Genomic DNA, 15,649 nt, shown 5'->3' on the forward strand with positions numbered 1-15,649 from the left:
GGTAAGTCAAAAGGCAGCATTTATCAAATTTGATAGAGACTTCTCGCTGCAGATTCCTCACCATAGAAGTTTTACCAAGCGTCAGACTGGATCCAGAAGATTTTTCATGAGCATTACCCCCTGCATCAGTATAGGTACCTCCCAGGCACACTGACATGAGTTATTTTCTTTCCGCACCATCGCTGATCTGAGAGAAGTGCTACCCCTTCAGACATTTTTTGACTGAGCTTTTTTGACGCTTTTTAAAATTCTTTTGAGGTTGTCCTTTTGGTGTGTCAGGGATGTCCTTCAAGAAGTCTGGCTTCAAGCCCTGTGGTGCCTGTCACCGACCGATGTTGGTGATGGACCCACACATTGTTTGTCTTTGGTGCTTAGATCGTGACCACGACCCGAAGTCATGTTCTGACTCGCACACAATGAATCCGAAGGCCTTAAGTGAGGGGTCCCTTAAGTTCATGGTGGCCTGACGTGCAATGCCGTGACATTCAAGGTACCAGTGTAGGGGAAGATCTAGGGAGCGATTGTGGAGTCCGAGTTTGTTGTTCCATTCCAAGTGGTTGGGACACTCTGGTAAGATTCAGCACAAGAAGGAGTTGTTGAAGAGATCTTCAACTTCACCGTGTCCATCAGCTGCGAGCCGAGGAAGCATCAGCATCGAAGGTCTAAGCCTGCCCCTGGGCCGACCCCATGCCTGCCTGAGTTTCTGGGAGCCGTAGTACCCCCTGCCCAATATTTGGGCAGTCAGACTCCTCCGGCATGCCTTTGGGCCTCAAGGAGTCAGCAGGGGGCCATTCCTGTTACACACTGGCAGCTTCAGCTCCTTTCCTGGATCCCAACCTTTGCCGGTCGCACCATCTTGACCTTCCTCGGTGCCAGTCCTAATGCTGGCACCCACAGGCAGTGCTGCCCCCCTTCTGATCCCAACTCTCCAATACAGAGCTGGAGGAGTGTTGATCTACAATATTTCTGGCAGCAAGTGGCACCATGCTTTCCAGGTCAGAGCCCAAGCCCTAATCCTATGGGCTAGGATTTGGGGAGAAATGGGAGGGGTCACTGGGCCCTGAGGAATTCCAGCCCTATGAAGATCCCAATATGGACCGGTGTGAGGAACTGGGCGAAGCCAGTGGACTGGATACTTCCCCAGATACTGGTAAGATTTCTCTCCCTACTGTGGCTACGGAGGAGGGAGCTTCTTTTCCGATAGTGGTACAGGGGCACCTGAGGTCCTTGACCTTCAACTGTCTTCAATCACAGGAACCAGGAGTTTCCCCCCTCAGAACTACTCCCATTCAATGAAGCCCTCACTGACATCCTTCCAGGGACTTGATCCAAACTCAGCACAGGGGCTCCTGTATATAGGATGATTGCCTGTCTCCACTGCTCCTCAGTGAGAGATTCAAATTTCCTCATCCAATGCCTGCTCTGGAGAGTCTAGGCCTCAACGTCCCACGTAAATCCTGACTCATTCCCTACTGCAACACCAGACAAAGAATCGAAAAGGCTGAACACTTTGGGGATGAGATGCTTTCTTCTGCCAGCCTGGCTGTGCAGTCCGTGAACACTGCATACCTTTTAAGGTGCTATGCCCACACTCTCTGGGATGCAGTTGCGCAGGTGCTGCCAACTGTCCCAGAGGGGGCTCGGACCGTGCTCTTTCCGGCTGTTGCCCTTGGTAGAGATGCAACTAAGTTCACTATCTGTTGTGGACTTGACACAACCGTCTCACTGGGCAGAGCGGTTTTATTGACAGTGGCTTTGAGGCGACATGCCTGGTTGAGAATGACTGTTTTTTGTGTGATGTCCAGTCGTCCCTGAAGAACGTGCCCTTTGATGGCTCCTCTCTCTTCGAAGACAAGGGGGATTCGGCCCTGGAGTGCTTTAAGGACAGTCTGACTACGGCCAGGTCCTTGGGCCTTTCTGTGGTACCACGTCATCCACAATCTGCCTTTCCCTCATTTAGTGGCAACGGAAGTTGCTTCCAGCCGTGCCAATATTCTCCCAGCCACCATACCACCCATGCTTCATAACCTCTATGTGGCCAAGGATGCGGCGCCCACATACCTCGTGGGTCGGCCAGCCATTGGTCGAGTCAATTCCCCACCTCCCTGACATCCACAGCCTCCAACCCTACTAGGCTGCCCACCAATCTGCCTTCTGCTCCATTCGTGACTACGGAAGGGACCTCTACCTGCGCCTCCTAGCCACTAGGCCGCACATGCTTTCCAACCATTGCATGGCAGATGACGCAGTACCCACAGGCCCCATGGGTCAGGCAGCCAGCGGTCAACCCAGTCCAACACCTCTGGCAGCCGCAGCCTCTAAACCCTCCTAATCTGCCCTCTTATCATCATGGGCAGCCAGTTGACGGCAAGATTCACCATCACCTGAGATTTAGATTTCCGCAGATAGGATATCTGTCACCGTTGTGACGGAGTAACTTGTCTGTCAATATATAAATCAGACCCATAGTCTCTATCTGCTAAGGCATTACCGAAGGCAAGTAACTTGTTCTGTAGATCTCTTCCAAAGGGCTGACAGCCTTCTCAGCCTGTCTGAATAGAGAGATGGCAGTTTGAGGAAAAGTATGTTATGTTGCATGGATTTGTATATGATGTGTTTGCCAATTTGTTGACCTCAGCAGTTTAGGTTCTTAGGCAGACCTCTTTCAATGATTTTATTTGCCTAAGAGAGGCTCTCCTTTGGTGGCCGGCAGCAGTGGTAAACTAGTTTCTTTTGTAAATGTGGATGAAGCAGTTTGCACCATGAGGGTAGATTTTGTGATCTTCCAGCCAAACCCCCATGTGTCTTAAATGTTTCTTGGATTATCTTTCTGGAGTGGTCCGAAGAGGACGAGGGTTTGGTGTTGCAGCTTTTTAATAAAGCCATACCACCTATCAGAGATGCCAACTTTTCAGTTTCCTTGTGTACAAGATTTCCAGTCCAGAATTGTGTTTATAGGTTGCATTTGTGAAGGAATGTGGTATATTACATGGTGTGATTGTGTGATGTCACTGGGTAATACACCTAACAACACCTTTAGGGACCAGTAGGTTTTGTTTGTTAAACCCTCTAGCTCATTCATGCATAGATGTGGCTCTAAAAAACAAGGCTTACACAAATTTATAAAAAATACATTAGTATTTTTTGTATTTTAGACACTGTGAGTATTTTAGACACTGTGAAAGATCCACCAGAGGGTTCCGGAGATGTAGAATTTACAATGTGTAGTAAATCAAAGCATTTCACTCAATCGAAGCACGAATTGGCAGATTTAATGAATTTGACACATTGAAAGTTTTTCAGAAGAAAGTTGGACAAGTTGTATTGTGGTCACTTAGTCACTTTAGGTGACCAACTCCAGTAGGGAGCCAGTTAGGAGGACCAGCAAGTTCCTCAGAAACCGTTACCTCAGCGGGTGAAGCAATCTTCAGTTAGTTCCAAGCACTTTACATGCTTAGCAGTGGTTTCCTATAGAAGTGGTCCTGATATAACGGATACAGAATGCTGAAGGATACTCAAGGGTGCTGTGGATGCGATTGATGGGAGTCTTCCTGTGGCTCCTCATCCCAGAAAGGAGTTGAGGCAGTCATGGTCACATGGTCAGTGTCCCTCTAAGTCCTCACGTTTCTGGTAGAAGTCCAGTCACAGCTTGGCTACCAGTCACCTGCTATCGCTGTTACAGTCAGATTGTTCCCTGGGTGATAACTTTCCAAGCTGCACTCTGATGACTCTCCCAGGCCCAGCCGAATCAGCTGCAACTTCCATTGCTGGGTCCTGGTCTCTGGTGCTGCACAGCAAGGAGAAATTGCAATTGAGGATTTGGGCTACCAACTCGCCCTAGCAGGCTTCTTTGACTGTAGCCTTTCGCTGTTAATAGGAGATCATCCAACACACCCTTGGAGTCTCTTTCTTTGATGTGCTCTGGAGGCTACTTCACCGTAACAGGGCACAGAAGGCACAGTTCCTCTTCTTTGCTAGCCACTAGGTTCAGCAGGTGCAGTCCACACAAGGGCAGCCTCTCTTTGCTAGTTCCACTGTGCAGCAGTCCTTTTTCGGTCCTCCTTCCAGTCCAGTTGAGTTATGAGTTCTGGGTGCCAGAGGTGCCCTATTTATGCTCACAAAGTCCCCTCTGGGTAGATGCAGTCAGTAGCCAATGGTCTAGTAGGTTCTCTCCCTCCTGATGACTACTTCCTGCGAAGTACAGCATCTGGCTATCCCAAGATGCATCATTCTGCCCACCCTCAACATGGCAGAACCCCTCTCTCGTTGACCAGAGCTCCCTAGCCCAACCCAGAGGTGTGGCTACCAAAGGGGCTACACACCATGAAAAACTGGTTCAACAACAGGTTTCCCCTCTCCTTCCCAGGTGCCAGCTAGTCTACCTAAACAATGGGGTGCCCCTTGCCTAAGTGTTCCCCATTTGCTCTTCAAAGGCGGTTTCAGCTTTGAAGCTCACCTATTGAGCCAATCCCCATAGGATTTCCTGCAGGAGGGAGATAACACCTCTCTACAGTGCAGGCCTCTATTGTCTCCTTTCCTGGGAGTTGTTAGCACTTCTCACTAGGATGGCAGAAAGTTGTCTCAGATTCAACCTCTGGGTGTAATGGTTACACAGGAGGCTGAAGTCAACAAAACGGCAACTTTGTAAAAGTTGGGCACTGCCATGTGTTACATTAATTTCAACTTGGGAATCAAGACTAAATCAATTGAACAAGTTGTTTGATACCTTGAAGTATCAACTTTGGTTGCACCATTCAGGAGTTTGCACTGCTAAGGGGTGAGGGTGTAACCTGCACTCACCTATGGGACAACCATGTCTTTTCACAGTAAAATCAGCTGTTTCACATTTTTACTGCTAGAACATGTAAAATACATGTTCAGAGAGTGAAATATTGTGCACCCTGCCTTAAGGCACAGTAGGCCTGCCATGGGGTGACTCATACATATTGCAGAGGGAGGTTTGGCTTTGCCATTGCTTCAAGTGGCAAAGTTAGGCTAGCAGTTTAAAACTGTTCTATCAGTCTGCAGTGGTGGACGGGGAGACATATTTTACCAATGCCCCCCTCCCCTGGGTGGCTCAACCAGTGCTACAGTCCCTGGGGTAATCATCTGATTTACATGCCCAGAACTTCGGACTTACAGGTTAGTTAGCCTATGTGAATTGTGAAGTGACGCCTGTTTATCAAGCTGCAGTGCACTCTCTGAGTCGTAAAACGAGCAGCCTCAGTCCAAAAACTTGGGTGGCCATACAAAAGCGTAATTTCCTTACAGCATTTTTAAACCTTAAATGTGACATTTTGAATGATCATGTGTTGAAACAAAGCATTTATGTCCTACTCATGTGATTAATTTCAGACGTGATTCCCTTTTGTGTAAGGTATTATCATAGGCAGGGCCTCTAAACAGATTCAGCACACCTGAAGTGCGTTTGCAAGGTCACTAGCGTACATTCACTTTAACACCATAACCCTAAAAGCGTGTGGTGTTACAGAAACAGCGTACAGGTCTTCTTAGTTAGTAGTACCAATGTCCCAAAGACAGTCAGGCACAACTATACTTACCCCTCTCACTTTACCGAATCTCCTGTGACGACATCTGTGCAGAGATCCCCTGTCTTATGCTCTGTCCATTTCTCACAGGCCTTGATCTATGACACATTATGCCAAATAAGCAAGCACCATGTGTTGTATTGTAGGCCCTGCCATAGAGATGTCCACTTCACACGCTCTGCTTTTCATCTGCCATCTTCTACGCATCATCTATAATCTAGCCATAAGCATGCCATTCACACATATCTTCTGTCCTCCCAATCTTAGCAGGTACCAGTGACACACACCCTCAGCCCTTCTGTAGATACACTAGAACATATTCAATGCCTTCTCTCAGTTGCTTAGTGATAGTAATATTGAAAAATTAGTTTTCATTGCATAAATAAAAAGTAGTCAGAATCCCTAAGAAATTATTCTATTAAATCTGTCTCACTGTAGGTTCTAGCCATCATAATTAAATCCTCAATTTATGCCTTTTGTAAGTTGTTTCTAATTTAAGTTTTAAGTATTTAAATGTTTTTTTCTTATCTCATCAAGACACTGCAAGTAGTTGTGCTGCACCCCAAACCTCTTTGACAAAACCTAGTCTGTCACTGCGAGACCTGTCCAGTTTGACGAAAGGGTATTTTTTTGTTTGGAAAATATCTGTGTGCCAGGCCTATCTCCTTTCCTTGCATGAGGCTGTTGCACACTGCTGTCTGGCAGGTTGCATAGGAGAGGCAGAGGAAAGCCAGCTGTGTTTCACAGTAAGCTCCTCACTCCATCAGAGTGATCTCCAGGAACCTTTATACTTGAGAGCCCTGTTGTCCCTTGAGGCCATTCTGGTAACTGAGTGAAGGACTTCCCTTAGTTTTGGTCACAGAATCAGGCTGTCTACCTTCAGTGCTTCTGCTGCAGTGGGTCCGTAATAGCTGTTAGTCTAACTGTAGCATTAGTCAGCACAGTTGTGACTGAAAATTGACATCCCAGCTCAGCACTGGTTTTATACACTCAGTGGGTGAATGTGGTTTTCTTGGAACTAGTAGTGTTTGGGCCTGAAAGTGTGGTTTTCTTCAGTCATGAAAATCATACGTAGAAAATATATAGCACATCAACTGGAACCAAAACAACCAATCTGAAAAGCAATATGTATATACGTATATTAAAAAACAATTCTGAAAATGGACGCTGTATGATAAGTGCAAAAAAGTGAAAAACCGAGTATTGCTCATGGTGTATCAGACTTGCATAATTGTAGATAAAATGAAGTACATAGAATATGGCTGAAGGTGATTAATCTACGAGGATGACTGGCGGTAACTATTTTCTCCCGCCTTGGTAACTCAATGGCATAAGCAGTTCCCATGGTAAACGATGTTGATGTTTCGACCCTTTAGTAAAGACTTGACAGAGTCATCATCAGGACTGGTGTCTAAGGACACTGAAGAAGCAACACTTGGGGACTGATTAATTGAGACTTAAATGTTGCCTCAGTGGAAGGAAAGCTCGTTACTAGTTAGTTCCTGGTCAGGCCCTGTGTACAATCCAGGCAGAAGTTCCAAGGAAGTATATGGGTGTTTTGCATGTGATGGCAGTCCCCACGAGGAAGAGACTGGAAGGTGCCAGGAGTACGTTGCAACCAAACTAGTTGAGTTGGGAATTAAACTGGAACAGGCATCACCCTCTGTGTGTGGGTGCGAAATCATTTCCGGGCTGATAAAGTCTGGTCACCACAATAGGCAGCGAAAGTGGAACATATTGGACTCACTAGATACGAGGACGAAGGCAGCGCAGCACTGCAATGTCTGTACGTGAACCTCCGCTGGGCCTGGGTGCATTTAACAATATACTGTGTGGACGGCTGAAATCGTCATGAGAGACTTCAAGAGGAAGTCTGCATTCTGTAAGGTAATGTTTCTGTGCTGTGACTTAGTGCAGGTACAAGTATGGAAATCCATTTCTCTAACCCCTGAGGGAGTGACTCTGATAGGCATGACCGTTTCCGAAATCCCAATGGGTTGCTTTTCACCCAAAAAGGTCTTGTGCTTTTCCAGCAACATTTATAATTGCAAGTCAGAGTCTATTGCAGCGTGATGTGCGTGACCCTTCTGATTTTCTATTGGGGTTTCTGTTCCTAAAGTTGGTTCTTATGCAGTCAGCGTCGTTCTAATTACGTGTTCCCACGTCTACATAGTGCCTTCGATCAGTTATGGGTAATGTTTTTTTTATCTTTAATGTTCTGCGAGAAGTTGCACACTAGACCTAGAAGTTGGTTATGTACAATTGCCAAACAAGTGAGGTAACTATGGTTTTTACATCGAACCAATTTGGAACTTTTGTGTTCCACTATTGTGAGTAAATGATGCAGATCCTGTAGTTCATTTGTCACGCTTTTGTAATAATAAGAAACAGACAAGTATTTCCTTTGGTGAACAATAAAACTTTCGTATCCTAAACTAAACATTTTTAACAACTGTTCTTTCTACTGTTACTGTTACAGATCCTGTGAAGGAGTACAACTGTGATCCATGGCCTGAAGTTGAAAATTTGATAAAACACTGTATGAAGCAAAATCCAGAGGATAGGCCCACCTCTGCAAAGGTATCACCAAAATATATATATGTATTTATGGTTAGTTGGTATAGTTAGTTCATGTCAAATTCAATAATTTGAATTTAAGTTATTTATGAGTGAGCAATTAAAAAGCTTGATTTTCTTAATGTGACACTAAACATTGTTTTATTTGGCCTAGTGTTTAAAATATCATTTCCTCATTGCAAAATAGAATAACTGCTTGGCTGCGTATAGGTGAGGGGGTATGCATCTAATTACATGAACAAATCTCTTGTGTCAGCATATTCATTTATGCATAAGTATGGGTGTCTGCTCCAACTTCCTGAAAGTATCCCCCATACGTGACAAACCCTCAAACTGAAGCAGGCGTTAAGAGGGAGTGTTCTTTTGGCATAACCACCAGCAGTAAACTGGGCAGTTCCATAGTGAGCTACAGTGTTTTTTTTTGGTGGAAAATTAATTAAATTCACGAAAAACATTTATGAATAGATGTAAGAAATTTGGCCTGTTAGTCTAACCATTGCATGCCCTGCCGCCTCTCCCTCGGTCATAATATTGCAAGAGCATAGGCGGTGTTTGACATCTCGTTATTATGTTGCTGGGCAGCCAGTCTATACAATCATGCTTGAATAGTTACTGGGGTACGTTACAGGTACAACATTTGCTTTGTTCGCTTTTTGAAAAAGTGTCACATGTAAGTCATTAAAAATTCACACTTGGCCAAACTAAAACAAGGAAATGGCACACATACACACACCAAAAACTTGGTAGCTATTCAAAATCTAGTGGTGAGAGTGCCATTTAAGCTGGTGATGCATAAACTGGCTCTGGTTTAAGTGCATGCTCCCAGGGTTAACTGCTCTCTTTTCAAAAGACAAACTAAGCAACCAAAAATAGCCATCCAAAAAACAAACAATTATACCAAGCCCGAGTGAGCCTCTTGACCTCAAATTAATAAAATACTTGCTCTGTCAAATGTATTTCTTTTGTTTTTTTTAATAGGTGGAAGTTGGTTTTCATTGATTGTCGAGTTTGTTTGGATGGTATGACAGTTGTGTGTGAATGCAAGAATTAATCAACTTCTGGAATAATGGACAGATAAGTGAGTGCACTCGTGATTGACTAAGAGCATGGATATTCGAATAGGTTAGAGATTGCATGTATAGTTGGCTCTGTGTATAGATCCAGTGAGTGCATGGGTCAAACAGGCGATCCATGAATAATTCATTATTCGATCCACACAATCTTCAATTTGTTCAGCCATTTACTCCCTCATCTCTCCACTGAATCTTCTTACATTTATTGACTCTCCTATTCTGGCAAACATACATAAACTTACCTATCAGTGAAGAAACACTTCGGCTTATGAAAAAAGCCACAACAACTGTCATTGTAAGCACGTGTTTCACTTTGAAATTTCGGCAGTGTGTGGTCAGTTAACAGTTTACATGTGGTCAGTAAAAGTACTCAATGCAATATGTTTGAATTCATTTGATTAAACATTCATGTAAACGGTCCAAAAATGCACAATTAGAGTAAAACTGTGTTTTCATAAATTGATTCGTCTGAATCACTTAAAGCTGGAGTCATAATTCTGGCAATGTAAGAATTATTGACTGGGTATGGAATACTGGGATTGTACAAGGATGTGTAATGTAGACGCATCTCTTATTTTTCTCTGGTGGTGGCTCAGAGCAGATAAATGTTTCCACAAATTCAGAGGTGGTAACAGCAGATGAATGACCGAGGTGCAAAATACTTGCAGATATGGAATGATTGTCTGCAGGTCCTTGACCTTCTGATTTTATAGATGCTCCTGAGATGGATCTTTTGGCTGGTGCACAGACTCCCTGTTAGACGCCCATATGAAGAACAACTACTGTCTCGATCGGGCTAGTAATTATCAAGCTTTAGGCCACAGATGGCGTTAGAAATGGGGTCTCTGATTGGCAGTCAGCTTGCACTCTCTCCAAGCAGGGACCCTCACTCTAGTTAGAGTAAGATAGTTACACTCCTCAAACAACCTTTGCTCACCCCCTTGGTAGCTTGGCACAAGCAGGAGCTTATCTCAGAGGCAATGTGTAAAGCATTTGTACCAACACACACACAGTAATACTGTGAAAAAACACTACAAAAGGAACACAACACCAGTTTAGAAAAATAACCAATATTTGTATGAATCGAACTAGACCAAAATGACAAAAATCCAACATGCACAAGCAAAGATGTGAATTTTTTGTACATTAAAATTAGTCTTAATCCATATAAGTCAATGGATGCGCTGTTTTCACACAAAGTACCTGGTTGTGTCAACAATAAAGCCTCACATTTAGAGTGCGTCAGAAAAGTAAGTAATGCATCGATTCCTGACTCGCAAGTGAGGCTGCGCATCATTTCTTCTCTGTTCAGGTAGGCAATGCATCGTTTTTCTCTCCCGCAGAAGAGAGATGCATCGATTTCTGAAAGGGCAACCTCAAGTCTGTGCAGGTTTACTTTGATTTTTATGCCCAGCGACAATGCATGCAAAGTCCTGGCTCCTGTGCTTGAATTTCAGCCTTGGTTCCACCAGCTACTCCTTTCAAGGGCCCAGGCACTGGAAAGGGCACCACTTGGCAGGGTAGGTGTCTCAGCAAGAGAGTCAAGGTGTTGGCAGAGGAAGTCTTTGATGGCCCTGAGACTTCGGAACAGGGGGCAAGCCCCGTTCAAGTTCTTGGAGACACTTCACAAGCAGGAAAACACCACAAAATGCAGTCTTTGTCCTTTCTAAGGTAGAAGCAGCAACTGCAGGCCAACCCAGCAAAGTACACTCACAGGCAAAGGGCCAGTACTCCTCCTCCAGCTCTTCAGCTCTTCTCCTTGACAGAGGTTCCTCTTGATCCAGAAGTAATGTAAAAGTCTGGTGTTTTGGGTCCACTACTTATCCCCATTTCTGCCTTTGAAGGAAGGTCTCTGTTGTTGACAAGATCCTGCCTTGCCCAGGCCTGGCCCCAGACACACACTAGGGGATTGGAGACTGAATTGTGTGAGGACAGGCACAGCCCTTTCAGGTGTAACTGTCGGCTCCTCCCTTCCCACTCTAGCCCAGGAGACTCACCAGGATATGCAGGACACTCCTCAGGTCCCTTTGTGTTACTGCTTGCGGAATCCACGTTTAGGTCAGACTGACAGTTGGACTGACAGCCCAACTGTCAGTCTGACCCAGACGTGGATTCCGCAAGCAGACAGAGGCACAGAATAGTAAAGGAAGAAAATGCTCACTTTCTAAAAGTGAACACACTTGGGGCAACCCAGTATTCCCCTAGGAACGGGGTACAATGTCTCCATTAAAAATGCTTCTAGAGGAATTATTTAGATATAGTATGCGTACATATGTTCCAGTCTTCAATTAATGAATAAGACAACTCCGTACTCTTAAAATCCAATATATTACTCAATAGGATTCAGGAAGTTCAAAAAAATGTACAATTCCAACGAATGTCCATTTCATAAACAACAACACTGAATCTAACCCCTCTAGATCATAAGACTGAATCCCAACTGCAGATCCAGGAAGGAGTTAAAACCCTCCTCATGACACAGTTCTGCACAATAATTGCCTGTTTTTCAGTCCCATTTCAAGCAATATCATGGACTTTCAATTCAGCTTGACAAATGAGAAGGTAATGTCGATGTTTCATCCTGTAGTGGCAGTCAGAGGTCCGTGAGACCATCACCAGGACTCAGTGTTGTTAAATAATACCTACACATAAAAAAAAATAATTAAAAAACATTACATACAATCTATTAAATCACACCATGTGTACCGCCTGTTGAACCCAAAAAAACACCAGAACACAGGTGTGGATACTAGTATAAGCCACCACCTAAATGACGAGGAAAGTTCAAAAAAATACTTAAAAAACATAGCAAACGTGCACCATAAAGTACAGTGTCAGGCTCCCAACCAAATAGCTATATTCTGCTACTTACAACAGATTGCAAAAATAGGCTCTGTAGCAACACACCAGGGGACTTCAACCTAGAAGCCCAAGAAAGCAAATCTCCAAAGATTAAAATATTAGAATTGCTTAACCGTCATACAACATAAACTCTAGAAAAACTCTGCTTCCATTACAGCGTACTCATACCTTTTAAATATGGGACTGCTAACGTCTGTTTCCATCCACATCTGCTCAACACATGCTAGTCAGAATCAAACATTGTTGGCCTTCCCGGTGAGTTTAAATAAGGAAGTTAAAGGTCATGTGACCATTCCAGTGACTATGGCAGCCATCTTAAACTGGTAAAAATGCCTAACTAATACCCAGCATTTGGAAACTGTTGTACTTACGGTAAGTATACTGTTGTGGACCTCAGTAAGTTAATAAATAAAATAACCATCTGGGCCATCAGCTCATTCTATGTTGGTAAGATACACATGCTGTCTGTCTTCCTATTACAGAGCATTCAGGTAGTCACATGACCAATGCAGTAACAGGGGCGGCCTTCTTTAGATGTAATAATGGCCCATCTAAATACTCTCCAATACTAAATCTACTTTCACAACCCTGCTGTAGGTAGCCCCAGAGTCTAGCTTATCCATAGAACAGATAGAAAAATCCAACAAATTATTCTCAGGGCATTATTTGCCGTCAACCACAACAACCAATACAACTAAATATCAGCAATGAAAGTGTCATGAGGAGGGTTATAACCCCTTCCTGGATCTGCAGTTGGGATCCAGTCTTATGATCTAGAGGGGTTACATACAGTGTTGTTGTTTATGAAATGGACATTCGTTGGAATTGTTGTAAATTTTTTTGAACTTCCTGAATCCTATTGAGTAATATATTGGATTTTAACAGTCGGAATTGTCTTATTCATTAATTGAAGACTGATACATCTGTATGCATACTATATCTGAATAATTCCTCTAGGAGCATTTTTAAGTGAGACACTTTCTACAAGTGGCATTTTCGAACTGGCAATCTAAAAACCAACTGTACCAAAATATCTTTTTTTTAAATTGTGAATTCAGAGACCTCAAACTCCATTCCCCTATCTGCTTTCAATGAGAAACTGCACTTAAAATATATTTAAAGGCAGTCCCCATGTTAACCTATGAGAGAGATAGGCCTTGCAATAGTGAAAAACGAATTTGGCAGTATTTCCCTATCAGGACATGTAAAACACATCAGTACATGTTCTACCTTTAATATATGCTGCACTCTGCTCATGGGGCTACATAGGACCTACCTTAGGGGTGCCTTACATGTACAGAAAACATGTACAGTTTGGGCCTAGCAAGTGGATACACTTGCCAAGTCGAACTGCACCCACAGACACTGCAGTGGCAGGTCTTAGCATTGTTTACTGGGTTACACATGTGGGTGGCGCAGCCAGTGCTGCAGGCCCACTACTAGCATTTGATTTACAGGCCCTGGGCACCTCTACTGCACTTTGCTAGGGACTTGCTAGTAAATCAAATATAGCAATCATGGAAAAGACAATTACACATACAGTTTACACAGAGAGCACTGCACTTTAGCACTGGTCAGCAGTGGTAAAGTGCTCAGAGTACCAAAACAAGCAAAATCAAAGTCCAGCACACAGTCAAAAACAGAGGAAGCAGAGGCGAAAAGACAGCGGCAACCACGCCAAGGATGCCAGGTCTAACAGATGGGAAGCCACTTCTAACCAAAGTATACGTTTTGTTAAAAATGTATGCACTCTTTCAATCAGAACATCATCAACTCAAGCCTTCTATTAAGGCAGAGGAAGGGCCAAACAACTAAGCAAAGGAGATGAGAGGTTGCCAGGACCAAACTCTCGCAACCTATGACTCTTCATTGATAAGTGTTGCCCAGAACTACTAAGAGGAGTAGAAGGGAGCTCACGGTATGAACTGTTCAGATGATGGCTGGCGGGAAAGCAGATGTAGATTTTCTCAATCCACCTCAAATGTATATGTTCTCTGAAGCAGAGCCATGTGGGCAGCAGTATTTAAGTTGTAATATCCACATGGAAGGACAAAGATAATCTGAAATGTAACTACCTTTTGTCCAGGCACTTATTGCGCCTGCCAAAGGACACCATTCACTCTACATGTTTCCTAATGATAGACAGGCTGCTGATGCCAGAAGGCTGTCACCTATTGCTGGTGATGGAAGATGGAGATTTGGAAGAGTTCAAAATGAGAAATGCATGGTAAAATCATTGTCTGAGAGAGACCTGTAACAGAGGTTCTTTACCTTAGAAGTATCCCCAGGCGTCAGACTGGATCCAGAAACGTTTTAGTTGGCTGTGCCCTGCGCACCGGTGGGTAGGCTCGTTCGGCTCCATGTGGTGTCGTCCGTGCCAGAAGTGACAGTCACAGTGACTTATGTAGGTGCCACCCAGGTGCGCTCAGATCAGTTCTTTTCTTTCCACATCAGTCAGCGCAGATCCGGAGAGAGCTACCGCTTGTAATTTTTTACTAGCTTTTTCAACTTTGTCAACAACCTTTTGAGGTTTTTCCCCCTGTTGTGGCAGGGATGTCCTCTTATAAGGCCAGCTTTAAGCCTGTGGCACCTGTCACCACTCAGTACCGGTCATATAACTGCACCATATATGGCTGTGGTGCCTCGAATGGAACCACGACCTATAAGCCTGTGATGATTGTGGTACCATGAACCTGAAGCCCTAGAGGGAGCAATCCCCCAAGCTCCTGGTGGCTTGATGTGTGTTGTTGTAATGATCAAGATTCCGGTCGAGAGGAAGGTCCTGAGAATGGTCGCGGAGACCCAGATCTTCATTCAAGTCAGTCATTGGGTCACTCGGGTAAGTCCTGCCACAAGAAGAAGATGAAATCGAAGAGGTCTTTGACTTCACCTTGCCCGTCAGCTGACGAGACGAGAAAGCGTCACTCGTCAAGGCCCAGCTCTGCGGTAGAGCCAGCACCTTGGCCATCTCCATGCGTCCCTGAGCTTCCAAGAGCTGAAGAAACCCCCCCACCCAACTCAAGGAGTTCTATGAGGCCATTCACCTCACATTTGGGTAGCCCATTCTCTCCAGTGCACCTTGGGCCCGAGGGTGCAGCAGGAGCCCCTTCTGGTTCTGCACCAATGGCTTTAGCACTAGTCGTGCCCTTAGGATCTGTTCTTGGATCCAGTCAGATGCCCACAATGACCTTCCATGGTATTGTTCACGATGTCGATGCCCCCAGCTCCGCAGCCCCTGTTCTGATCCTCGACTCCGATACAGAGCTGGATGGGCATCGACCAATACAGATTCTGGCGCCAACGGGAGCCATGCCTTCCAGGTTGGAGCCTAGACCCTTTTCAAAGGGCCAGGGACTCAGGGGGGAATCGGAGGGGTCCCTGGGACCTGAAGAATACCAGCCTTATGAGACCATGGATTGCTGTGAGGATCTGGGTGAGGCTAGTGGACTGGACACTTTTCCAGTTACTGGCATGCTTTCTCCCGTCACTGTGGCTACTAAAAACAGAGCGTCATTCGACCATAGTAATGAGGATGGCAACTGAGGTCCTCATCCTTCAGTAGCCCTCAGTGGCAGTGAAGAATATTGT

General features: G+C 44.7%; 1 protein-coding gene across 3 annotated transcripts in view; it reads left to right on the plus strand.

Moving 5' to 3' along the window:
* Nucleotides 1–15,649, plus strand: part of LRRK2 (leucine rich repeat kinase 2) — a 1,446,345-nt gene that overhangs the window by 1,163,876 nt on the left and 266,820 nt on the right. For all 3 annotated transcript variants that reach the window (XM_069229760.1, XM_069229761.1, XM_069229762.1), the window contains one exon: nt 8,029–8,129. In XM_069229760.1, the coding sequence (XP_069085861.1) occupies nt 8,029–8,129 (101 nt within the window). The remainder of the gene's footprint in view (nt 1–8,028; nt 8,130–15,649) is intronic.

The sequence above is a fragment of the Pleurodeles waltl genome, chromosome 4_1 (genome assembly GCF_031143425.1).
Source record: "Pleurodeles waltl isolate 20211129_DDA chromosome 4_1, aPleWal1.hap1.20221129, whole genome shotgun sequence".
Classification (NCBI taxonomy): Eukaryota; Metazoa; Chordata; class Amphibia; order Caudata; family Salamandridae; genus Pleurodeles; species Pleurodeles waltl.